General features: G+C 36.3%; 1 protein-coding gene across 2 annotated transcripts in view; it reads left to right on the top strand.

Annotated features, from left to right (window-relative positions):
• The window catches only part of LOC149578522 (pantothenate kinase 2-like), a 252,676-nt gene that overhangs the window by 104,446 nt on the left and 120,522 nt on the right, over positions 1–27,708 (top strand). For both annotated transcript variants that reach the window (XM_089829604.1, XM_089829608.1), the window contains exons 8-11: positions 8,454–8,585; positions 13,886–13,998; positions 14,124–14,316; positions 15,412–15,623. In XM_089829604.1, the coding sequence (XP_089685730.1) occupies positions 8,454–8,585; positions 13,886–13,998; positions 14,124–14,316; positions 15,412–15,623 (650 nt within the window). The remainder of the gene's footprint in view (positions 1–8,453; positions 8,586–13,885; positions 13,999–14,123; positions 14,317–15,411; positions 15,624–27,708) is intronic.

Genomic DNA, 27,708 nt, shown 5'->3' with positions numbered 1-27,708 from the left:
TTAGTAGTGTTGTTTATGGACGGACTCTTAGATCCCTTGAGGGGTTGGGTCAAGGGGCATTACCCAGTTACATTATAGGAGGCCACTAAGAAGGTTTGTGACTTAGTACCTTCTTCTTTTAGGAGAAAATTTCAGCCTAGGGATTCACATGCGAAGAAGGACAAGGAGAAGGACAAAAACCCTTTTCACAAGGATGCTTAGCCAAAAAAGGGATAATAAGTTGGATAGTGACACCTTGAATGTAAAATGCCTTGACAATTTTTGAAGTTTTATCCCTGTTTTTCTACCTTAGGATTTTTGTCAAACACTTCCCTTACAGCCTCAATTTGCTGATGTTTGTTGTTTTGCTATGATTTTTGAATGCCAATGATATTGATGAATACAAATGATTGCAAAATAATTAATTGGAAATCAAAGTGATATGCAACTTCTTTTTATTATTTTCCAAATGCAAGTACATGAAATTCTGATGTAAAATGCACACTTACAGCCAAGAGGTATTTTCACAAACACTTGGTATGCATCCTATGACTATGCAATGAGACGTTTTTACAAACATCTGGCATACAAACTGAACAGCTGAATTAAGTTGATTTCGCTTCAATACTTCAATGTTCACAATTACTGAATACTTTGGTAACAAAAAGACATATATTACTTGTCAAATGTATCCATCTACAATTGCCAAATGTAAATACCAAAAGAACCTGGAATAAGTAGCTGAGATGACATGCTTTTTGGCTTTGCTTTTTTCGGATTTGCTTTTTCAGACTGCTTTTTTGGATCTTCTTTTTCAGACTACTTTTTTGGCTTTGCTTTTTCGCTTTGCTTTTTCGGACTGCTTTTTCAGATCTTCTTTTTTGGACTGCTTTTTTCGGCTCTGCTTTTTCGGATCCGCTGCGAAAACTAAAACCTTTCTCCTTGCCAACTGATGTCAAAAATTAGATGCACGGGCTGAACAAAAATCACTGAATATTATCTCTCAATTAATCACAAATGAATTGGCTGAATACCAATTCCTCCACTCCCAACTAGGTTTGATATCTCACAACCGAAATTGGCACCTTAGAGGCTTCAAATCCTCAGGCAAGTATGCAAGCACTAAGGCTCTTAGCACGATAGATGAATATGCAACTCAAGATGTGTGAAATGACCCCCCAAAGGCTCCTTATAAAGATTTCACAAGCAACTCCAAGAAGCTTCTAGAGGAATCCAACACTTTATTCTTTTAAATGACTTTTTGATATTTTATTAGGTTATTCACTTTAATATTAAATCAATTAAATATAAAGTTAGTTTCTAATATTTTATTGTTTAGTAACCTTATAAGTAATTAATTTAATATATCTTTTCCCCCTTATTTCTTCCTTTTTAGCCTCTAGGGAAAATAAAGGCTAAAATAAAATAACTAGCTGGTGCCTATCAAAAAGGGGACATTACATTAAATGAGTTGAAGAGGAAGAAGCTATGTTTTCATTGCAGAAAGCCTCGGGACTTATCTCATAAGTGCCTTCTCAAGGCTAAGGCAAATTAAATGGAGTATTTCTCAATAGAGGAGTCACAGTCACAGAGGGAGGATCAACACTCCGATTTAGATGAGGGTAGTAGCAGAGGAGAGCAACATTCTTGAGGATGAGGTGGTTTGTACATTTAACGGGGGCTCAAAAGGCAATCACATTTAAGGTCAAGAGTACTGTCCATGGGCAGAAAGTGATCTCACTCATTGATACTAGGGCTACACATAATTTCATAGATGTACAGTTGGTAGTCGAGAGAGGTTTATAGATTGAGGAGCATGTTGGGTTTAGAGTCATGGTGGCTAACGGTGACAAATTATTTTGCACTTAGAAGATATCTAATCTTCACATTAGGTTTGGAGATGGCTATGAGTTGGAGGATGAGTTCTATGTAGTAGACATGGGAGATTATGATGTCATCCTTGACATGACATGGATGGCCTTGCTAGTTGAGTTCACACTCAACCTAGCAAAATTGGAGATGAGATTCTAGCATGAGGGCAGAGCTGTTGTACTAAGAGGACTTTTAGACGGGGGCTGCAGAGTAATCTCCTTAAGGAAAATGCAAAGAATTTTTAGAGATGATGATGTAGAGTGGGCAACCTAATATTTCACTATGCGAACTTCGAAGAGTCATCCACCAGATATCTAGGAGATACTTGACAGGCTCACTAAAGTATTTGGTGAGACTCTGCATGGGGTTTCTCCTGATAGGGGGATAGAGCATGTTATTTAGCTCGAGGGAGCTAAACTAGTTATGATTACTCCCTATTGTCATTTTAAGAAACACAAGGATGAGATAGAGAAGGCAATTAAGGAGAGTTGTTGGAGATGGGGCACATTAGGCCTAGCAAAAGCCCTTTTGTTTCAGTAGTAGTTTTGGTAAAGAAGGACAAGACGATGCGCATGTGCATCGATTACAGGGCATTGAATAAGAAAACAATTAAAATCAGGTATCCCATTCCTAGGATTGATGAGCTGCACGGGGCATGCTTCTTCACCCAAATTGATTTACGATCCAAATACCATCAGATTCAAATGACAGTAGAGGACATCGAGAAGACAACCTTCCGATGTCACTATGACCACTTTGAGTTTATGGTTATGCCATTTGGGCTAACCAATGCGCTCGCTACATTTTAGAGTTGTACGAACCAGGTATTCAAGAGGTAGTTGAAGAGATTCGTCTTGATCTTCTTTGATGACATCTTGGTCTTTAGTAAGACCTGGGAGGAGCACTTACATCATTTGGAGGTGTTATCTATTTTGGAGAGAGAGTTGTATGCCAAGGAATCTAAATGCAAGTTTGGCATGACCGAGCTCCTTTACCTTGGGCATATCATTCGTGCAGATGGTCTTTGAGTTGATCCTGAAAAGATTAGAGCTATTGTGGATTGGCCTACTCCCACAAACCTCACACAACTCTAGGAGTTCTTTGGTTTATGTGGTATTTATAGGAGGTTTGTTAGAGGATTCTCACAGATTGTCCCACCCTTGACAAATCTCACCAAGAAGGGGGCCTTCACATGGACAGAGGTAGCGTAGAGATGTTTTGACCACTTTAAACAGATGATGTCATCTTGTTCGGTTCTAGCTCTACCTGATTTCATGAAACCATTTGAGCTTCAGTGTGATGCTTCAAGGGATGGGATAGGGGCAGTATTGATGCAGGAGAGACACCCCATTGCATTCGAGAGTAGAAAGCTCTGAGGAGTTGAGAGGAGCTATTCTATCTACGATAGGGAAATGTTGGCCATAATGCACATGTTGCCAAATTCTGATCTTATTTGGTAGGTGTGCATTTTGTGATCAAGACTGATCACAATAGTACTAAATACTTCATGGGCCAATGTGATCTTAATGACCGGCAACATAAACGGGTTACCGAATTGCAAGCTTATGACTTTGATAGAGTTTGTCAAAGGTAAGAAAAATGTGGTGGTTGACGCTTTATCTCAGAGAGCTCACTTATGTGCTTTGGTAGAAATTTTAGGAGATTGGAGAGATTAGATTGTAGCAGAGTATGTGGGAGATGATTGGGCTTCTGGGATAGTTGCGAGCACCATTTAGGAAGATTGTTATGCGGTGTTGGATGGGTTGATCAAATTTTAGGACAAGATTTATTTGATTCCTACATCACAGTTTAGAGAGGAGATCTTGAGGGTATTTGATAATGCGCCTACAACTGGACCCCCTTGGGGTCTTCAAAACTTATAGGTAGATCTGTGAGAAATTCACCTAGAGGGTACTCAAGGATGATGTGTAGAGATATGTGATTGTGTGTGGTGTGTCAACAGAATTAAGGAGAACACACTTTTCCCACAGGGTTGCTTCAGCCTTTACCCATTTCCAACAGGAAATGGTAAAGTATTTCGATGGGTTTAATCACCGGGTTACCACAAGTGCAGGGTAGAGATTGCATCTATGTGGTGGTAGACCGTTTAATGAAGTTCACTCACTTCTTTGCTATTCCATCCACTTGCACAACAACACAGGTGGCAAATCTTTTCTTCAGAGAGATATTCAGTTTACATGGGCTGCGTAGATTCATAGTCAATGACTGGGATAGTATTTATGAGTGTTTTTTCGCAGGAATTGTTTAGGTTGTGTGGTACAGATCTTACACCTAGCACTAGTTACCATCCATAGATTGATGGGCAGATGAAGATTGTGAATAAATGGGTGGAGGGGTATTTGAGGAACTATTTGAGTGCACAACAAAGAGCTTGGATCAGAGGGCTGCATATGGGAGAGTACTATCATAACACCAATTATCATATGTCCATCAAGATGACTCCTTTCATGGCACTGTATGGTTATGAAGTAGCTAGCTTCATCGATTTAGTCTTGGGGGATAGTAGAGCGCCCAAAGCCAAAGACTTATTGCAGGATAGTCAAGATATCCTGAGTGCTCAGGGAGAACATACAATTATAACACCAATTATCATATGTCCATCAAGATGACTCCTTTCATGGCACTGTATGGTTATGAAGTAGCTAGCTTCATCGATTTAGTCTTGGGGGATAGTAGAGCGCCCAAAGCCAAAGACTTATTGCAGGATAGTCAAGATATCCTGAGTGCTCAGGGAGAACATACAACAGGTTCAGAATCAACAGAAGTTATATGCTGATCAACATCGGGTAGAGTGCAGTTTTGAGGTAGGGGATATGGTTTACTTGAGACTACAGCCATACAGATAGTCATCACTCAAGAAGAGCGGAGCCGAGAAGCTAAAGCCTAGGTTTTATGGTCCCTAGAGAGTGATTCGTAGAGTGGGCGAGGTCGACTATGAGATTGAGCTTCCGGAGGGCAGGCGAGTGCATAATGTATTTTCGTGTGTCAAGGCTTAAGAAAGCCATTGGTCAACGAATTGCGCCTTCTGTGGATTTGCCACTATTGGATGAGGGGGGAAAACTTGTGTTGGTCCTTCAAGCTATTTTGGATACTAGGGAGATGACTCTTAGGAACATGGTAGTTAAGGAATACTTGGTAAAATAGAAAGACCTACCAGATGAGGATGCTACATGGGAAGGTAAGTAGGTGTTACAGTAGACAAGACTGAGATTGCTTGAGGACAAGCAATTTCAAGGGGGGCAGATTGTAATGTTCCCTCTTTAGCAATTGTTAGCTATGTTGCCACTAGCCTAGTTTTGCATTGGTCTCGGGGGCTAGCGAAGAGTTCAAAGGGATCTTGGAGTGATTTGGCTTAGTCATTCCTAGTTTGATATATTAGTAAAGTAGCATTTAAATCAATGTTAAAATATTAAAGTGCTGCTTTAATATTATTTATGTTGGGTTGTGTGGGGGACGCCCAAAGGAGACATAAGATGTTATTTATTTTATTTTATTTTAATCCCACATTGCTTGTGAAAAGTGGGCCAACCCTACAAAGTGGGAATAAAAGGAGAGCTTGAGGGCATTGTTCGGGTATTGGATTAGATGAGAAGAAGAATTGAAGTACTTGCAATTTGCAGGTTGTGTTGGGCATCTGGGGACATCCTCCTCATTTGTATCACTCTAGACATCAGTCCCTGGGATTGGTCTTTGGAGTCTATGCTTTCAGCTGTGTACTGTAGCAGCCGCGCCACTATAGCAATCATGTATTGTAGCACCCGCATACTGTTTGTAGCATATCAATGCAATGGCCGAGCCATCAACTATTTGATGTAAATAGTGGTTATTTTGGTCTATTTCTGGAGTATTTAGTGCATTAGTATTGCACTTGTTAATTCATTTGGAAATCAATATAAAATAGTGTGGTGGTTATTTTTGTGATGAATGTTTATCCTTTCAATTCTTATATTCACGTTACATGCCAAACACAACACAATATAGACAAGCCATTTCAAAGCCATAAGGGTTGTAGCACATGACAGGAAGTTAGGGATTGCAAGCTAAGTGTTTTATAAAATTACCATATAGCTGTGAATACTTTGCAAGCAAATTTGGGGGTATCCACTATATTCCTGTAGTAACATTCTGGGAGGAAAAGATTAAGGCAAATAGCTCATAATATAATGGAAATAAAAAATAATAAGAGAGGGACTAATCTAATACTCAAGAATAATAAATGATTCTACATAACAATATAAGACCATTCTAAATATATATATATATATATATATAGAGAGAGAGAGAGAGAGAGAGAGAGAGAGAGAGAGAGAGAGAGAGAGAGAGAGAGCATAATAATAAAACTTGTACTTATAATCATTATCTCATTAAAGTAAAAAATATTATCGCACAATTACTTAGTCCAATATATATATGACATATATTTGTGAATCTTATTACATAAATTAATTTCAACATGTATCACATATACATACCTTTATGGTTATGTGGAACTTGATGCCTTTAATGCTAATGAGGACCACCTTTCCTTATATTGAATATGTTCCATTTAATTCAATCTTGGTGGTGGGTCCCATGTATCATCCACCCAGGTTACTAACCTAGCCTTACTTATGATTGATATGGTGTCCATCGATGTAGACTAATACTGTTGATTGGGGTCGAATAAGGTGTCACCCCTTTCTTCTATTCCATTAATAAATTTATCAGGTTCTACGTTTCTTCCACCTGTGGTAATTCATATATTCCCTGTTGAAATGGTCACCATTATATTCCCTGTTACAGGTGGTCCTTATCGCTCCTTCAGTGACAGTATTATCAAATATCTTTAGTGTGCATCAGTTAGTTTATCATAGATTTGTCTCCACTCTTTTGGGCTTTATTTATTTTACCGCCAGTGGGTCCATGCTCCACATTCTACTGATTTGATTCATTGTCTCCTAGTGTATCTATGGATTAAATTCATCCAAGTCAAACTAGTTTATTATTGTATCAACTGTCACAATGTCCACAGGCAAATTGAGAATTATGGATTGTAGTGTTCATTGGTGGCGATGTTACAATATTTGGTTATAACTTATTTCCTTATCAACAGTGTTAGTTGCAGTTTACTCACAACATCAGATCCAAAATCGTAGTTGACCTGGGTGGAGTTGAGGGTGTTGTCAATGAGATCTTTGCTCTTGTAGAGAAAGTAGAGCTCAGAAGCAATGATTGTGGCCAAGGCAAAGATATCACCCCAGGCACTAGATAGCCCATGTACACATACATTACCAGCCTTTCGCTGTCAATTAAGAGACGAGTCCCAAGGAAATTTGACACCTTCGATATATTAGGCATTCCTTCTAACTGAACTGTAACAATTTGTGGCATTAACTGGAGTGTCATGAAGTCACGTTTGCAGGAACCCATGTAATGTTGCTATTTGAAGTGGTCTCACTTGCTTTATTATCACAAGAAACATCCTATTGGGCATTAAAGATTTAGTTTCAGGTCATGTGGAAGTTCTTCATTTTTAATAAATAGTCACATCACGAAGAATGATCAACCCTTATAATGGTGCTTTTGCTAATATCAATAGGAAACTTTCCACTAGAGTCCTGCTCGTTGTATGGAATGAACAACTCAGAATGTTGACCGGTTTCAAGATGTAATCGCTTCACATTGGCTCCAGCAAAATAATCCCATATAATCCAACAAAAAAGAAGTAACTCAAGCTAATGTTTGAATCTCCATCTAGCCTTGAGTTTACGGCAAACGCAAACAGACAAACTCAAACATAGTGATGACTAGGTAGCAGTTACAGATAGAGTTGAGTTCTCAGATTTAAGAGTTCTAATGTTAATGAAGCCAAGTATTCTTCCGCAAACAAAACATTGGTCTTTGGCATCAATCCTCTCCTGGATTCTATTTTCTCAACCCTTGCATTGGAGATGTTTTAGTTGCGGATGTGTGCGTGTGGTGTAATGTCTAGGTTACAGATTCACCCGTATAAGTCAGATAAAATATAAACTATCTTCTGCTTCCCGTTGCCACTTGATGTGGATCTCCTTTCATCCGGTATAATTTAATTACAAATAGTTCCGCAAACTATGAAGTATAATCCAAAATTTTATCTATAAAATTTCTCAAGCCCGATTTAGAAAGGACAAACTCGAGTGTTATGTTTGTACTCCTAAAGCTATCTTTTCTTCAATTCTCTTAGTTACAATTGCAGTTGGCTCTGATACCATGTTGAATTTTCAGAGAAAAATTGTCCTACATCATCCACTAATGATCTTGGGAAAGTAAATAATCCATAGTCATTAAAAATGCTTTGCATATTCTTGCATGTTATGGCCATTAATTGATTATTGTTGCAGGAAAGTATTTAATATTTTCTGGAGTTTCTAAGTAGAGCTTGTGAGAAGATGTTTAGCTTTCTTGAAGGATTCATGCTTTGTTGATCTATTCTTGATAATGCATTAGGCACATGGAGAACGTTCTATATATTGCTACATACTATCTCTTATTGCTATGGAAATACGGTGTTTGGGTTTCTTTAAGTTATTGTAATTATCTATTTTTTAAAACTTCTGGTGCAGATTGGTCTTTCAGCATCCACTATAGCTTCAAGCTTTGGTAAAGTTGTAGCTGAAAATAAAGATCTTGCGGATTACAGACGTGAGGACATTGCACTTTCTCTACTTCGAATGATTTCCTACAACATTGGACAAGTTAGTAATTTTTCTTATACTACAATTAGATTATATTATCATCCCCTTTCATTTTAAGTCTTTAAAACGCTGAACATACTAGGTACTTGTACAAAGTTTGATGAGGCTTATCAACCAGCCAGCATGGCTTTTGAAGCTATGTTTTCTTTAACCAACAAGTCTTAGATGCAGACATATATAGAGAGAAAATGAGGACTCGTTTTTCTTATAGCCTTTTTCTTTATATAAATGGATGTTTCTATTTAATAAATCTAACTTGCATGCTTAAAAGTTTAGTTTTTTATCTTTTTGGTTCGTGCCAGTATTTGAGTGTAAAATTCTATTTGTTTGGAATGATGTAGATGAAAAACAATGCATAGGGGATGATTTGAATTGAAACACTGGAGTCTAAATTTGTTCGTGGTTCATTCGGATGCCTATAATCTCTTTCTTGGAATACCGGAAAAATGGTCAGCCAAAAATACATAGCAAATATGATGTAGAACTTGCAAGCCCAACACAGATATATTAAGGTGAATCTGGTGTAGGACTAATGTGTTTTGATCCTTAGAGCAAGCTGTTGGTTCAACCATGTATGTTTGGGATTTTAGAAGGTTTAAAAATGTACATTTATGATGGATAGAAGATTCACTAGGAGTTTATAATGAAGCTAGACTTGGAGATATTTTAAATACTAGTCATCCCTTATCAACGTTTCTTGGCCCTAACTTCTTAGAAATGTGGAGACTCCTTTGGGAGGATTGATCATCTCCATGACATTGGGGACCTCAATGGTGTTGTTTGACTATCACAGGGACAGCCAGCCATCCCCTTGCAGTTACTCTTAAGTTTTTAATAAAAAGTGGCCCAAATATATATTATTGTTGTGGAAGATCAATGCATACCAAGTTTGATGTTTGATTGAAAAAAGTTGCAGACCAATGCATATACGAGGCAGATGTATTATAAATTTTAATGCAGGTATAAAAACGATTGCAGACTGAAAGTAATACAGAGGTTACAATAAATAAAATTCTTGCATTTTGGAAGGACATTGCAATTTATCGAGAAAGCACAGAATCTGTATATAAATGGCAATTTACAGCAGCAATATTTGAAGCAACAGAATCAAAATGGAAAACAAATACTTTGTCTTAGTCAGTATATAATCATCTCCAGCAATTATAATAGATTGAATTGATGCTAGAAAGTCATAGACAATTTTCAGAAGGAATGTAGAGCAAATAAATATACATTGGAGATGCAAAATAGAATCACCTCATTGGTCAATGATCTAAGAAGCAATCAAACAAGGGTATACAGTGACTGGAAGACAAATCGTTCTATAAAAAGATTGACAGTAACTGTGAAAACAATTCCCATCATAGTATCCAGTCAACAATGAATATTGGTGTCTAAAAGCAGAGCAAAGCTTGCTTTGCTGAGCCAAACAGTAAGAATAAATTACTTATCAACACGTAAGGAAGGATGATAATCATATATATATATATATATATATATATATATATATATATATATATATATATATATATATACACATACACATACATACATACATACAGAAAACTACATGTCAAGTCATGATGAATTCCCAGTGATTATGGTCAAAGTAGCAGCGATAAAATATTTGTGAATGCTAAAAGACAAGTTGGCAATGGTAAAGAGAAGACATCAATTTAATAGCCAAGATAAATCTAAGGGAACCTATATATATCATCAGGAGTCTTTTGACAATCTAGAATACTCAATGTAGAGTCCAACAACAAATGAAATAAGTTTGCAGACTTCAGGATATCAAAGCTTGGTCAAAATAGTTATTCAAAATAAGACGGAAGACGAGTTAATGGTAATGCAGAAATATGATGTTTATTTTAATGCTGTCCACATATCAATCGACAAGGACTGGATGAATTCAACGCATTATCTCTACAGAAATAATACACATGGATAAATTAAAAGCATTAATGTTTGAAGTATGAGACTCGGAGTTGGATCGGAATTGGGAAGGCCGAATCGAATTGCGAATCAGCCATGAATTGGAATCAAATCGGTCACGAATCAGCAAATTAAAAAAACCCTTGAAATTTAGTAACTTATTTCAAAAACCCTTTATCACTGATTCGATTCACCAATTCGCAAAAAATTGTTTGGCTTGAATCGAATTGCTGAATCGCATGAATCACGCGAATCGCCGCAATTCTCATTACTATGGTTTAAACAATACTTGGATAAATCACATTCCATACACTGAGGCTTGTAAATGGTGAAGAAGAAAACAGCGATCAGATTAAATGAATTATGAGATGTACGAATTATATGGAAGTCCCCGAACAGAGATAATGTAAAGAAAAGCAGTGACAAAATGAATTTGTAACACAAAATGGTGGCACGCAAAGAAATAATTAGGTGGCAGGTAATGGAAGCGAATGAAATATAAGAAACCGATTAGCAGTAAAAAGTGAGCCAAATTATGTGATAAATTTGACTTCTTTAAAAGAAGGCACAGTCGGCAATAATAGTAGAAGAAATGAAAGTAATAAGCTACAATAACTGAAGTGCTGTTTTGTTAAGAAAGGACATGACTCTGTACTTCGAAAATTTACGTCTCTTTATATTATCAATTATAAATAAGGAATGTTTTTAAATGAAATAGAAGTGAAAAAAAGTAAGTTAGCCTTGGATAAGAGGAAGTCAGCAACTAAAGAAGAATGAAATAGATGTGAAGAAAGAATAAAGAGCAGAACATAAGAAGAGCATGAAATGTAAGAAGTGAAATGATTAAAAGAAAGAGTGTGAAGAAAATAGAACATATATGAAGAAAGGGCAGAGTGATCAAGAAAATAATATTTTTAGATTGACATATACATATTATAGGTACATTAAGAAGGAAAGGTTGCTGCTCTAATAAAGGGATATAAAGACGGATATTTTCAGAAGTAAATGTAGAGAATTTTTTAATCAAACCAAAAGAATATTGTGAGAAAATATTATAGGGTTACAAAGACTATAAAAAGACTGTTTTAAGAAACATAGCAGATTCGGTGAAGAGATTTATAAAGTATCTATAATCAGTTGAGTATGCAACACCACTAAGGTGTTAAAGAGGTTTAAGTGCAGTGGGTTGGTGCTCATGAAGACAGAAGTGAGAGTTGGTGCTTCCAGTAGGTTGGTGCCTGTGAAGTGTGGGAGTTAGAGCTTCCAACGAGTCAATGCTCAAAAACACAGGGGTTGGAGCCTACAAATCTTTGTAAAAGAAAAAGTTTATATAAAAACAATTATTTTGCTGTGGTTTTCTCCGATATTTTGTTCCCATGTAAATCATTGTGTGTTTGTGTTCAGACTTCATATGCATAATTATTGATTTCAGCATTGAAAGTTATTAAGACAATTGTTTGGATAAGAAGTTTTAATTCGCAAAAGTGTTATTATACTGATTCACCCTCCTGCTCAGTATAATTGTGTGCTCTTCAAACCCTTTAAGTGGGGATGGACCTTGTACTTTTGTATGTGTCATCTATAAGCTGGTTAGCAAGTGGCATTTGATTATTGTTATTTGTCATTTTTGTGATGAAGTTTTCCTTTTTAATGCTATATTCCCTAACATATTCTCTTCTTTTTATTTCGTTTATGCTAGTGAACTTCGATAGCTTTGTCATTTGAGCAAGAGTCTTGCTATCTTGGTTTCTTTTTAATGATACAAGTTTCTGAGGGTGATGCGCGTTTTGGACTATACTTCTTTTTCTATAGTATTCAATTATTCTTTGTCTATATGTTTAAGATATAAGGTACCCGCTCTTGCCTATTGGACAACTTGCTTCCTCTTAATAATGGTGGATAAGCGAATCTGCATTGCTGTGTTATGTTTCTTAACAGTACCTGTCTTGTCAGACCCACATGAATTTCCAGGGCTTGTTCCATGTTGTTGGAACAACTAATTTAAGTCTAAGTATGGTTCTCTTTTTGCTCTTATTTTGCTTTATTACTTACTAGTTTCTAGGTTGGAGCACTAATATATTCCTAGTATTTTTGAGAAAATCATTTAGTTATGAAGGATTGTTTTGAGAGCAAATTATGGATAAATGGGGATTTCACAAGATATCTTTACTATAAAACTCATTTGTCGATTTGGGTATCCTGGTAAGCCAATATTTTTTTTTGCTCAAGTATAAGTATGTCCATGCTTTTAAAGTAATATTGTAATATTAGTATAATGGTCATGTAAGTAACATTCTGTTTTTTAGGTTGTTTCATTAGTTTAGTAACTTTCTATTTTGTCTCTAGTTTTGAATTGTTTCCATTAAGGAAAGATGTTCTTGTAATTGCTTATATAAGATGTTTTCCTCTTCTTTTTTTGCTATGGAATATCTCAATCAAGTATCACTCACATACATACACACATGTACATCAAGTTTGTCAATTATCAACCAAAATCAAAATAGAATATTGCTATAATTGTATTTAAAAGCCTAAAATGTAGCTAGTATTCAAACATCAAAATTGTAAAATATAGCTATAACTTTACAACTATAAGGAGAGTGTTACTCAAATCTACAATTGCCAATATATTTAAAAGTTTAAACAGCTCATATTATCGTATTCTTAATTTGCAAAAATGATAATATTTAAGTCTCAAAATGTCATTACCCAAATAAAATTTAAATAAGAATCTACATTAATATCCGTATTCATTGTAATGATTTTCTCTGAGTTGTGGGACTTGTTTTTGACGCCCACAACACTGTGAATGCCTAGGTTTACCCAGGCTTTGGACCAAGCGCATGGGTTTGAACTCGAGGTGAACCCAGGGCTGAACCTGAATGCAAACCGAAATCAAACCGAAATCTGTACCCAGGCCTAAACCCATGGATCCAGTAACAAAGAATTAAAATTTGTCTTAACTATGATACAAGTTTCCAACCTTCTTGTCATACCGAATAGTTGCAGACACAAGAAGTGCATGCTCTTTATCCTCTAAGCCTTTTGTATTATTATTCGTGCTGTGCTATTTGAATGCCATTATGTTTTTCTTCAGGCAAGCAATTAAATTTCCCATTATAATATCTGCTGTATAATTTGCTATAATCCCGCTTATAAAATTTTCAATACTTAAATACCTATTGATGTGCCAATTGACCTCCATATGCTGGAATGAATCTTTTACTTTTACAATGAATTGAAAATGTGTAAAGAATATTTATGATGCGTTTCTTTGGTTCTATACAGCCTAGTATGGAAGGTCTGAAAATAATGGTTTATTATATGTTTTTCTCATTGTAGAATATTTATTTGACATGATCTAGATTGCGTATTTGAATGCACTGCGCTATGGGCTTAAGAGAATTTTTTTTGGCGGTTTTTTCATACGTGGTCATGCATATACCATGGACACCATCTCATTTGCAATACAATTCTGGTAAATATAGTATTTTATGCTCAAAGATGTTTTATTTACCTATTCGAATTCAGCTAGTGCTTATTGTCCTATTTGTTCTTAATTGTTCCAAATTCATTGCTTCCATTATATTTTTTTCTTTCCAGGTCAAATGGTGCAGCACAGGCTATGTTTTTGCGGCATGAAGGTTATATGGGTGCCTTGGGGGCATTTATGAGCTATGATAAACATGGTCTCTCAGATTGGACTGCAAATCAGTTTGTTGAGCGCTTTCCTATGGGAGCACCATATTCAGGGGGGAAAATTCATGGTCCACCTATTAATGATCTAAATGAAAAGGTTGATTCTGTTAGGAAGAACTGTGATGTGATGTTTTTTGTTAGTGATAACTATTTATATATTTTTTGTGGGTACATTTATGATTTTGTTTGCTTTTCACATTTCTAAGATTTAAATTAGTATTTCAGTTTGTAAGTTCAGTAGAACACACTTAAATAAACATTGTTATGTAAAGGAGGCCTCATAGTGCAATATTATTTCGATATTCAAGTTTTATGTATCTTTCATTGCATCAGAGTGCTCTTAATACTCAAATGATCACTTTGCTTATTATTTCTTGATGATCTTTTAATGCTTATATTGGCAAACAATTAAATGAAAGGGGACCCACAAAGTATGCAGTGCCTCCAAGCATATCATAACATAGTTTGCAAACTCTCTGAGTACTCCCCGCGTTGCCAAGTACATTTTTTTTGTTAGGCGAGTACTCACAAGTTTAACTCTTGGGTTTTTATAGACACAAAAACCATGGGTAGAAATGTCGATGTAGGTAAAGCTCTGATTGAAATGTGTTTTTCAGATGCTGTTTTTGCTATAAAACCATGCATTTTCTCTTTATAGATGCCAAATTTTAATTTAATTAATTTTGTAATTGTATTCTACAAAACAGTATGTTTCTGTAAGAGATTTTAATTTTTAACGTTCTAAGTTGTCCAGCTTTTGCCATGTTTTTGTTGAGTTTTCTCCAAGTTTTTGCCAAATTGAAAATTTAGGGCTTGTTGAGTACGCTCTTTTAAGTTTTGAAACTATGTTTCATAGCATGAAATGAGAACGACATTTTTGAGAAAATCCACTGCTTTGAGATTTTCATGATCTATACTTTTACCTAATTAGCAATTAATATTCTTAAATTCTCGAACTTGTAGGGCTTTATCAATTTTGTCCTGATTGCAATTTTATATTATTATCAATTATTTTTTATTCATACCAACCAAATTGTTATTTATTTAATTGTAACATAGCTTGTCAATTTTATGCTGGAGAAAATATCAATGTTGCTTAAAGAGATACAATGTTTGTTTCTCTCTTGTTTGTAAAGATAAGTCTTTGGGAAACTGTTTTTTATTCTCATATTAATGCATATTCATATTGCAGATTTCATGGATGGATAAGTTTCTGCAGAAGGGAATAGAAATCACTGCACCTGTCCCAATAAGTTGTCCAGGTACAACAGGTCTAGGGGGCTTTGAGCGACCAACTTCTCGGGAAGGATTGTTGCGATCTGATGCTAGTGCTGCTCTAAATGTGGGTGTGCTTCATCTGATTCCATCATTAGAACCTTTTCCATTATTGGCAGACCCAAAACGGTGAGCTTTCTTTCCAAATTTTATAGAAAGGAATACCAAAAAAGATTTAACTGCATGATATGATTCAAAGAAAAGACACTTTCATAACTTTCTATATTCTTATCCTCTTGAAGTGTACAAATCATACAGGCATGGTGCATTTTTTGATTAAATGTCACATTCTTTGCCTTACATCTCATCTATCATAAATATAAATTTGATGGATATTTTAGTTTTAACTCAAATGGATAGTGCATCAACTTGCTTTTGTGAAGTGCATGGTATTGATGGTATTTCCATCTTTCAAATTGCAAGAAATTTTAGAACAAACTGTCCACATTCATTCTGAGCATCTTATATATGGCATCACATGGGCCTTCTTATGCTGTATCGTCTACCATTGATAAAATTAGAAAGGCTAATATTGTAAAATCAATTTTTGGTTTGGTATGTGATAAATCCCATTTTTATTCTAAATCTATATGAAAGTCATTGCTTATATTATTTTCAGTGATCTTACTTTGGTTTCCGTGTTTACTATGGACAACCCTGCCTCTTTTCATCTGACCTTTTAAATGGATTGAATTATAAGATGGTCACTATCTAGTGCTTTACAGTTATGGACTGTCGAAGAAAAATTATCATGTGGTTGTAAAGCAAGTGGAATCAATTTAAGCAGCTTGGGTGAAATGGCAAGAGCGGACACAAAAAATTACACTCTGCAACTGTTGGAAGATTTTCTTAAGGCTTTAGATACCTTTCAGAGCAAGGATGTGATGGCCCTTTTGTTCTGGTACTTTGAACTTTATAAATGATAAAATTATAAAACCTGATCTAAATCAAAATAATAATTTTTTTTGAAATTATAAATTTTCAAATATTGATAATTATAATAAACTAAAAATTAAACATGAGATTTGTAAATCTCAGCAATGCATGCCCTACTGTGGGCAACAGAAACTGCTAGTGCTTTAACATGCCACTTCCATGATAACACAAAATTGAGCAGTTGATGAGGAAACCCTCTCTTTAAATTCATAAGGGAAGCTCCCTAATTTAATCTTTTACTATATCTAAAACAATAAACAAGCTTGCTACTGTAAACACTGCAAAAATTGAAATAACTAATTCAAACTTGATTTACTTGTTTCTGATCTGAAAAGTTAGATTGCAAGATTTGACTATCCTCTATCTCTCAATTTAGACCTTTTAATATTTGATAGCAAAAACATAAATGATAATGCTGTTCAAAGATAAAACATAGCTCTTTGGAATTATATCAGCAATCAACTTGATCTTGAAGAGGCATATAATACTTGAAAACAGTAATGATTCATAAGATTAGGTGAATGCAATTAATTATTACGAAATATTCAAAATTATGTCATAGATCTGAAATTGATGTCATACAAATGTCAAAGGAATCATTTATTAATTGAAATATATTTTTGTGTGTTTTCAACATTTGAATCTTTTATTTAAATTTTGCCAGCTTAAGAAAGCTTTAACTTTGCATTCATTAAACTAATAAATACAAAAGACTTAACACATTAACTTCAAAATTGAGACGCGATCTCCACAATATAAGTCTTCCTTTCAGTATAATTACAATTCTTTTGTAGATGAGACATGCTTTTAGTTTTCGTACTATAGCTTCTCAAAGCTTAAAGCAAAGCTCTATAGCTATTCAATCCTCACCCCTTAAATTTCTTTATTAAATATTAAAATAATCTCAAAAAACAATATAAATTCACTATTTCAACAGATTGTTTCCCATTTGGTTCTCATTCTGGGCACCCACAAGATTTAAGGACCCAAAATCCTCTGATTTTCTTCTTAAATTGCCTTATCTGATTTCATTGTGGACATGGCCATAAGGAGCAAACCTGGCATCTGTTTGGGTTGCTTTCTATCTTCCTTCTGCTCAAGAAAACATATGAATATGGCATTACAAGGAGCTTTTGGTCATAAGTGTCAAAAATGGGAGTTATCATTTATAAATGGCAAGTGCAACATTTATTTCATTGGCATCTGTTGGAATCTTTTTGTAAGTCAGAAGGCATGGGTAATTTTCATCTTCACGTTAATGAAATCTCAGAGTTTGCTGAGAATTGGCCATCCGGTGCATCAAAATTGTGATGTCTTTCTAACACTGATAGCTTTACACACACAAGTGAGGATCAAGCTACCAGCAGCTCTAATAATGTGTGGATCTGTGCATTAACTGGTTTTGGTGCCAGAATTGTTCTTATTTCCCCACAAGGAGAGATCTTCCCATACTTTTTCAAGTTGCAGCTCAAAAGCACCAATAATACTGCAGAGCTAAGTTACCAGATTCTCTTGAGCAACCTTTAAAGTCTTGTTCAATTCTGTACAAAGTCTGGTCTTTGTCAAATTATCCCCAAATTCTGTTGTAGATCTATGCATTTGCTTCAAATTCTGTCTGAGGAACCTAGGTAGAATTCGCAGCGAATTTTGAAGAATCTCATTTTTTTGCCTAATTTAGTCTATTTGATCCTCCCAACCCTAAAGTGACCACTAAAAAGACCAAAAATATGGTCTGTATGTCATTTATGCATTTGTAAATGAAACTGAGCTCTTGCTTATAGGGGAAATCCAAATTGACAATTGGTGGTGCCCAGATTGACGATTATAGAGGAATTTTTTAAGAAAAGTTATGATATCCTTGAATCCAGGGCTTAAAATTTGAATCTCAACTTTTGATCTAGCCTAGTTAGAAATCCTCTAACCAATACAAAATAAAAATTCAGATAACTACAGTTGCCTTTTGACAATTCCTTTCATTCTCAAATTGCCCCTTTGATGTGGAAATATGTTCCATGCATGTGACCAAGCAAGTGTATCATGTTGTATGTATGCATATATATACACACACATACATATTTTAAAAAAAAACATATCTTTTTGTTTGGATGAACCCAAAACGATTCCGAACCCAACCTCCCAAAAAATTGGATGAATTTTGAACTTGAATTTGAAACCCGCATCTGTACTAGAATCCAAACCGGCAACTTAGCTGCAGAGTACGAAGCTTTTTTGCTAGGTATTGAAGTTGCACACAATCAAGGAATATTGGATTTGCATGCTTAAGGTGATGTTGAGCTAGTAGTATGTCAAGTATGGAATCAATATCAAACAAGGAACGAGAGACTCAAGCACTACAAGAGTCTAGTTTGGGATTGTATTGAGGCATTTGACGCTTTCAATATTTCTATGGTTCCAAGGGAGTTCAGGGACAATGTCGATTTTCTTGCAATTTCGGCAATGCTCTTAAATCCTCACAAGAGTTTTGAGCAAGATAAGTATATCATTTAGCTTGTGTATTATCCAAATGTCCTTGACAATGATTTGAATCGTCAAGTATCCAATGCTGATTATCAAATTATCCAATTTAATTGAGACCAATGAAAAGTTTGATGATTTGTATTTTGTGGGCAGCGGTTCGTCCCCTCGAGCAAACATTTTAGAGAAGGAAATTGAGGCAGGTGAGGAATTCATATTGGTCAAAGGTAATAAAACTACTTAGAGGTTTGGTCTTATTGGAGCAACTATTTCATAAACATGATCGCTATGTCAAGCATCAAGAGGAGGTTGCATCTAACTCAACCATTGAGGTTGAAAAGTACAATCTTGGTTTAGATGATGATCCTAAGTTTAATGAGCATTGGTAAATTTTGTACTTGGAAGAGGGATAGATTTAGCCATCTCTTACACCAATACAACGATGTATTGGCTTATTCTTATAACGACTTGAAGTCAATCTGGCCAAAGGTGGTGCAATGGTGCAACAACTCCCCCTCAAATCAGGCATTGCTTCTTTCAGGCAAAAGCAACAATAATATAATCCAAATCTTTCTAGCACCAGTTTATCTGAAGATGTTGGATGCTAGGATTATCTTCCCTATCCACCATTCAATAAGGGTAGCCAATATTGTTCTAGTAAGCAATAAGTATGGTGATATATGCATTTGTGTGAATTTTTGCAATTTGAATCAAGCATCACTAAAAAAAACTACTTATTGCCAATCATGGACCATGTTTTGCAAGCTGTAACTAGTTCTCAAATGTTGTCGATGTCGGATGACTTTTCAGGTTACAACCAAATTGAATTCAAAGAAGATGACTAGCATAAGGCGACATTTACTACTCATGTGGGTGCATTTTCCTATTGTAGGATACCCTCGGGTTTAATAAATTCTTGCACCATTTTTCAAGGGGCTATTGATTTGGCATTTCATGACATCAAAGATGAATTCATTGTAATTTATCTTGATGATCTCACTATTTTCTCAAAGTAGTAGTAGGATCATTTTTATAAAATGCAATAGGTATTCGAGAGATGTCGCCAACACGGAATTTTCCTCAATTTCAATATGTTGATTTTTGGGGTCATGGAAGGAAAGCTTCTTGGACACATTGTGTCCAAAGAGGGGATAAAGTCAATTCAAAATCTTTCACCACCTACCAGTAATATTTTTGTGAACACTCTGTCTTTGAAAAGGTTAATTAATAATTTCATTGAAGATTTGTTCCAAACTTTGTGAGAAAGCCTTGTCATATCTTTGATATAATGAAAGGATCAACAATATTTTGATGGGGTGCTGAGGGAAAGGGTACCTTTAAATTTAATGAGATCAAGGAAGCAATAACACATAAATTGCTTTTATTCAGCCTAGAGCAATACACAAAGGATGTCATCATGTATTATATGCTTCTAAGCATACCATGTCCACCATTCTTATGCAGAAGAATGTAGAGGGAATTGAATCTCCTATTGCGTTCATGAGTTGCCTACTTAAGGTGCATGAACTTAAATATTCACTGATGGAGAAGAATGCATATGCAATAAGTCAAAGCAGTTAAATATTTTAGATTCTATATCGTGAATTTGCATGTTATTCTTCTTTTAGATATGACCGTCAAGTCCATCTTGACGCAGTAGGAGTTTGGAACAAAAAGAGGCTACTGGATTGCTAAGATCCAAGAGTACCGACAAAGTTGGTTAATGGAAAAGGCCTTTGTCAGCACATGGCTGAAAATGCTACAGATGGACAAGACGTTCCTAAGCTACTACCCATAGTTTTGTTCACCATCACGACTAATTAATGCTATTCTTACATTGCCTACTTTCTAATGTATGGTGAATGCCCAACACATTTAACTTACAAGGGAAGGAGTTTTGAAGCTCAAAGGTCCATTTTTTGTTCTTCAAGATAGTGAAACAATCTGTTGATGGTATGTTTTTACCTTTTTTGATAAAGCATAGCAAGTTAGATTGCTGGAATCTTTCCATGATTTGGTATGTGGTGGACACTTCTCAGCGCAGGTTACAACTCACAATATTGTGTGAGAAAAGTACTACTGGCCAACTCTATCTCAGGGTGCATATGGTTGAGTGCATAAACGTGATCACTGCCTGCAATTCGTTGGAAAGAAAAATCTTGCAACATTACCTTTGAAACTAGTGATGATTGGGGAGCCATTTTAGCAATGGGGCCTTGATTTTAGTGGTATGATAAATCCCCTGTCAAGTGTGGGACATATGTGTTGACAACAACAAATTACTTCAATAAGTGGGTGCAAGCAGTTCTAGTAAAGTATGCAACTTCATCAATGTTGTGCTCATTTTTGAAGGAGAATATTATTTCTTGCTTCAATCTAACTAATAAGATTGTGACAGATAATGATGTAGCCTTTTCTTCGTAGAAATTATACAATTTTTTTTTGAGGATGACATTGCTCTCCCTCCTTCATCTGATTGCTACCCATAGGGTAATGGTCAGGTTGGATTGAGCAATAAGAATTTAGTTATTGTCATACATGAGCTGGTGGATGAGTACTAGAGATCCTGGTACAAAGCGTTATATAAATCTTTGTAGGCAGACATAGTGACACCTAAGAGGGCTATTGGCATGTTGCCATTTCAACTTCTCTATGGTTTAAATGCAAAAATTCCCATAACTTTGAATTTTCTTGCTCTTAAGTGAGCCAAGGCTATCAAAGATGAAACTTATGAGAGTTCCTTGGACAAAAGGATCATGTTTCTTCATCAGTTGGAGGAACAGAAAGCATAGGTGGTGGATTGGTGTCATAACCCTATATTGATATAAATATATGTATTTAATGTTGGTGTTTTTCCTTGATCGACAAGTGTTAGAATTCAATTTTTTAATGTATCAGATTGGATTAGGTATGTAGTCTTGTTTGTGCGTGTTTTTGGTCTCCAGTTCTGCCCATGACATGTGGTTTCCACACTGACATTTAGTTCAGCTTGTCTTATTGGTGTGCTAGCAATTGTTGGATGACATTTGTTGAATGCTTCCAAATAATCCAAATGTCCTCACCACTATGGTAAATGTATCTTTCTTGTTTTAGAAAAAGGAATATCTAACAATCACAGATGCATCTTTTCAAGTCTTCTTGTGTAACACTTCTCATATAGCTTTGTTGGTTGGTAGTGTAGGAGCAGCCTACAAGTTGATTAGTGGTTGTTTTTCTTTGCAACACACTTGTAGTAGTGTTAGATACATTACAACAATGCGGTTTCATTCATTTCCATCAATGAGATATGAATGACTATTTTTGTGTGTGAGCTATAAGTCGTTTCTATTAAGAAGATATCGACTATAGCTCAATGAAATTATTGCATGTTTACCTTAGCTGAGAATGGGCTTATGGAAGTTAAGAAATAACACCCGATTCATGCAATATGGTTTGAACCAAAGCTGCGGTTAAAGGAGAAAAAGTTTTGTGGTGTGAAATTGCTAGGCATAGTAATGATCTTTGCAAACCATGTCTAAAAACATTGGCATTTGTTTTGTTCCTCTTTTATCTTGTGTTTCATATCTTGCAATTAGCTTGTGAATTCCTTTTCAGAGTATCGCGGGAAGTTCTATTTTGAAAAGATAGGTATTTTTCAATGACAACAACAATTCGTTTTACATAGTTGACCAACTTCAGTGATAAGGCAGTGCAAAACATATATGAAGAATTAGTGCATACATGAAAAGTGGGTACTAAATGTAAATGTAAAACTCTTGCTACTGTGAAGATTGTTGGGTATTAATTGAACAAAAAAAAAGAGTTCATGATACATATGACAGGAAGATTGATTATCAGCCACAGATCAAAACACATGGGTGGCGTTGAAGTTTGGCAAGGAATGCATTTTATCTCTTTGATACATGCAAATTTTAAGTAGTTGTTGAAGATTTAAGAGAATACAATTATATCTGTGTGATGAAAAATGTGTTTGTTGATCCAGAGTGATTAGAGAAAGATTTTGAACAACATCAGATTGTACATATAAAAGTTCTGGAAATAAAATCAGTGACTTATGAAGCGGGTTATATAGATTTTTGTGTGTTCTCTTTTGATTTGCAATGTTTGGAATTAGATGTTTAGAGTTCATTACCTGGTTATTAATCTAACAGAAGTTGTGGATGTTCACTCTGTTTTTGGGTTCACTTACTTCAAAGTGAATATCGTACTTGAATTTATGTCAAAACATGTTCTGTAGTAATCTGATGTTATTGAGCAGATGCTTGCAGAAGTCACTGTTTTTGATATAAAGAGTTGGTGTTCTTTTGAGAGTTAGAGCTCTCTTGTGTAATTGGATTGGTGTCCTTTAATATTAGTGGTATCGTGGTTTTTACCCAAAAGGGTTTTCACAAGATAAATTTGTGTCTCTGTCTTAATTCTCTTGAACTTTTTGGGTTGAAGTTAAAAATACTGATTCACCCCCTCCCCATCTCAATATTTTTTGTTTTTTCAATTGGAATCAGAACCAAGTTCTCTCTTCCAAAAACTTAAAAGCCTAAGAGTTGGTTTGTCTTGTGTCAACATGAGTGGTTTAGAAGATCTTGCCACAAATTGTGCCCCTCTTTTTGATGGAACAAGCTATGCCTTTTGAAGTGTATGTATGAAAACTTACATTATGTCTCTTGGATTTGACGTGTATATGAGTGTGGTAAATGGATATACTATCCCAGCTCAACCCCCTACTGATGGTGATGCAAAAAGGGCCATTGAAAATAATGCCAAAACCATGAATGCACTTCTATGTGGTCTCTCTGAATCAGAATTGTCAAGGTTTTGTATTGCGATTCAGCCAAAGAAGTTTGGGATGAACTGTTCAATGCTTCGGTGATGATAAAGTCAGGGAGACAAAGGTACAAATGCATAGCATGCTTTTTGAAGGTAATCAGATGAAGGAAGATGAGAGTGTTGTTTCTTATTTCCTAAGTGTTGTTGAAGTCGTGAATGCATTGAAAGGACTTGGTGAGACAATTTATGAAAAGACCATTGTTCAAAAGATTTTACACACTCTTCCTTTAAAGTTTAATGCCAAAGTCTCTATTGTTGCAGAGATGTCAGATTCAGAAACTCTCACTATGGATAAGTTGCATCACAATATCAAATGTGGACCGATGTTGAAGGGTCATCAAAAAGGGAAACTGCTTTCATGGCTACGAAAAGTGCAAAAGAGGAGCAAAAGTCAAGTGATAGTTCGGAATTTTACTCAAATAATGAGATAGCTTATCTTGTAAGGAAGCTGGAGAAAGGACTTAGCAAGAGCAAAGCTAAGCTGGCCTTAAAATGCTTCAATTGTTTTAAATTTGGTCACTTCGCCTCAAAGTGTCCTCATGAGAAAGAAGAGGACAAGAGTGATGAAAGAAACTCAAGGTTCAAAAGAACTAGGAAAGTTGTAAGAGAAAATAAGAAATCTGATAAATCTAAAAGCGTACTTTACTCTAAGGATGACAGTGCCGGTTCTTCCAGTAGTGAGGATGATCCCCAAAATAATGAGATATTGTTTGTGGCAATGGATGACTTGAATTTGGAAGAGCATTAAAAATGTGGGATTCCTAACAAACTTTACCATTTGGAGTTTGAGAATGCTAATATATGTTAAGCCTCTTGGGCTTGATGTATAAGAATGTATTTCAGCTGATTACGTTCTTCCCATAGGGCTCACAAATTCTGAAAATAAGATGTCAGCCAATGCAAAAGAAATGATTGCTATCTTAATTTGTCTTGGTGATTCTTAGCGTGACATGTACATGCATCTTAATACAGCTAAAGAAATTTGGGAGAAACTACATGCTAAATATGGCAACGATCCTCAAAGGGATACTACTTGTAGGGCCGATGAGGATACTCAGTTTGATGACCAAATAAGGATACTACCAAAGGATAACGAGGATGATGATATGGAAGATGAAATGGATTTAGAACTTGAACTTGTAGCTGCCCTTGGTGAAATAAAGAAACTTAAGATAAGATAAGATAATGATATTAATGTCCAACAAAAGACCAACAAAAGGTCCACGGGACTGTAGGATTACAACAATGAGACTGCCAACAATAGGAGCACACAAAGGTGTCCGAAAAATAAATACAAACAACAACAAGAGAAAGCAAACAAAGAAGTAGAGAGAAGGCTAAGAGAGAGGCTAGGAGTCCTTTCTAGGTGAAAAGAAATCAATAACAGAATGATAAGCATGCCGAAGAGTAAAGGCCCTGCTTTGTCTGTGACCACTCAAAGAGGAGTGTCGTTGGTGCAAATATCCGGTCCAGGATCTGACACATCTAGAATGCCTGTTAGATCTAGTGGAGCTAGAAGGCCTTTTCATACCATGCAAAGGGGATAATGGCGTAAAGAAGGCAATAATGAGCTGAGTAGACGAGTGCTGATGCAGAAGTAGTGACTGGATCTTGCCATCACGAAGCATAGTGGCCTCCTGAAGATAAAGTGTGAGACAGTGCTGATCATAATAGCTCAAGAAATTATAGAGTGAGAAACATTCTCGGAATGGACAAAAAAATCTCCCTCTAATCTCATAATAAATGGAGCAACGAAAAATGAAGTGTGTCTCAGTGTCCACCTCACCCAAAGTACAAAGCTTGCAGATCCGGTCCCCACTGTTGATATGATGGTCAGTCTACACCCGAAGACGGTGAGAACCAACTCTTAAAAACCCCAAAGTGATACGCAAAGCATGAGGCCATCTCCGGGAAAGATAGCTAGGAGGAACAATAATACCAATTGATATCTCCAAAAAGTGCTTCACGTAAAAGGCCATCCATGGGCGTAGTGCACTGGGAGGGTTAACCCAGGTAGTGGCAATGTACAGTTTATAAATGTCGAGTCTGACATGCTCATTCAACTCCTGCCTAGAAGGGAGAAGATGAATCGAGGCATCCAGCGAGAACTGAAAGGGGGGGAGGCAGTCAATATTAATCCCAAGTGAACCAAGCAGAGAAGAGCCCTGTGCATACCAACAATGTGCATGAGAACTAGACTCCACTTGCAATAGACATAGATGAACAGTAAGCTAAATATGAGTACCAATCACAATCACCAACATGCTCTACAAAACCACAAAGACGATGGAGGAACCAAACCAAATAAAAAATGGTTGCAAGAATGAAAGGATGAGTCCCGAACTCCGCAAGAATAATGCTATGAGGAGTGAACCTATGACATCTAATAATGTGCCTCAAAAAAAAAAGTCTGAACCCGCTCGATCGAGGCCCAATCAGAACCAAGAAGAGATGGGCCCCAAACCATAGAGCCATATAGAACAATAGGCCTCACAAGGGAGTCCAAGAGAGATAACTTAGATGAGGTATCTTGAAAGTCATGCTTGAAGCATTGTATCTCAAGCAAAGCAAGAGAACCCATGCCCTTATTAACTTTGGGCTGAATAACTGGCCTTATACTGAATTGTGGTCCGAAAAACTTAACCCCCAGATAAGTATAGGATTTAGTGATCTCGATCTCCTGGCCGTAAAAAATGAAATGGAGATGGGAATTCTTTAAACAATTAAAGATCATGATCCAAGTCTTACTTAAGTTAACCACAAGTTGTCGCAGATCACAGAAGGAAGTCAAGCCATCAAGAAGCCTCTGTAAACTGTCTAGAGAGGAAGCAATGAGAACCACATCATCGACAAAAAGAAGGATGGAGATCAGAACTTGGTGAAGATAGCAACCATCATCAGGGAGCGAGGATCTCCGTAGGAAATCCTCGAGCTCATCATATATAACCCAAACAACGTAGGAGGGAGAGGACAACCATGTTTCACCCAAATGGTGCTATGGATTGGATCCGAGAAACCCTCAGGAGTCCTGAATCTGCCAATCACAGTCTCGTATAGTCTCATGATAGCGGTACGTAACATCTCAGATATGCCAATCTCCCTAAGCCTCTCAAACAAAGCCACCTTGGGAACATAATCAAACACTCTAGGAAAATCGACAAAGAAACAATAAATCTTCTCCAATCTGTGTCTAGCCTCCTCAATAATAGCCTGTAGAATAAAGATGTGATCCATAGTCTAAAAGTCTGCTCTGAAACCAACCTGTCCTCTAGCCCTGTAACCAATCTTGTCAAGCTCACCAGATAACGTAGTATTAAGGGTTGTTGCATAAAGTTTGGCAAACATGTGCCCGATCATGATGGTTCTGTAGTTTCTCAGATCAGAGACCGAGCCGGTGTTGTGAATAGGATAAATCAAATGCATGGACCAGGAAGTTTGAAAACCAGTGTGGATCACTATTAAAGAGAATATAGAGATAGGGTCCTAGAACTGAGGCACCGAGCTTAAAAGGTTCAGCTTGAAAGCCTTCCTCATCAGTAGCTCTACTACACTTCATGGATTTGATGGCCTCAAAAATGTGGGAAGGGGTGAATAGGCAGACGAAAGGAGGCAAATTGGGATGGATAGAAGGCTGCCCTGGAATGTCATAAAGAGCTGTGCTGTGCAAGGTAAGGGAGCGAAAGTCGAGGGCAGAGGGAGGAAGAGAGCTGCGGGGGAAAAGAGTGTGCTAGAAGAGTTGGGGATTGTAGATCAGCGTGGAGCAAAGGGATTTTCACTTGGAAGCGTCAAAGGAACATTTCTTACCGTGAAGAAAGCGAAGGTAAGAAGAGCGAATGTGGACAGAGTGAGTGGAGTGAGCGTTAAAAGAAGAGTGCATAAAATGATGGAAAGATTTGCTGTCAGTATCAAACCATTGGTTCATAGGGCAAGTATTAAGGCGTTTGTTGCGAAGGGGCAAAGAAGGGCGATTAGGAATGGA

This window comes from Cupressus sempervirens, chromosome 1, assembly GCF_028749045.1.
Source record: "Cupressus sempervirens isolate cs-2001-9-10 chromosome 1, ASM2874904v1, whole genome shotgun sequence".
Taxonomy (NCBI): Eukaryota; Viridiplantae; Streptophyta; class Pinopsida; order Cupressales; family Cupressaceae; genus Cupressus; species Cupressus sempervirens.
Note: the sequence above shows the minus strand (reverse complement) of the source record. Positions and strands in the feature narration are given on the sequence as shown.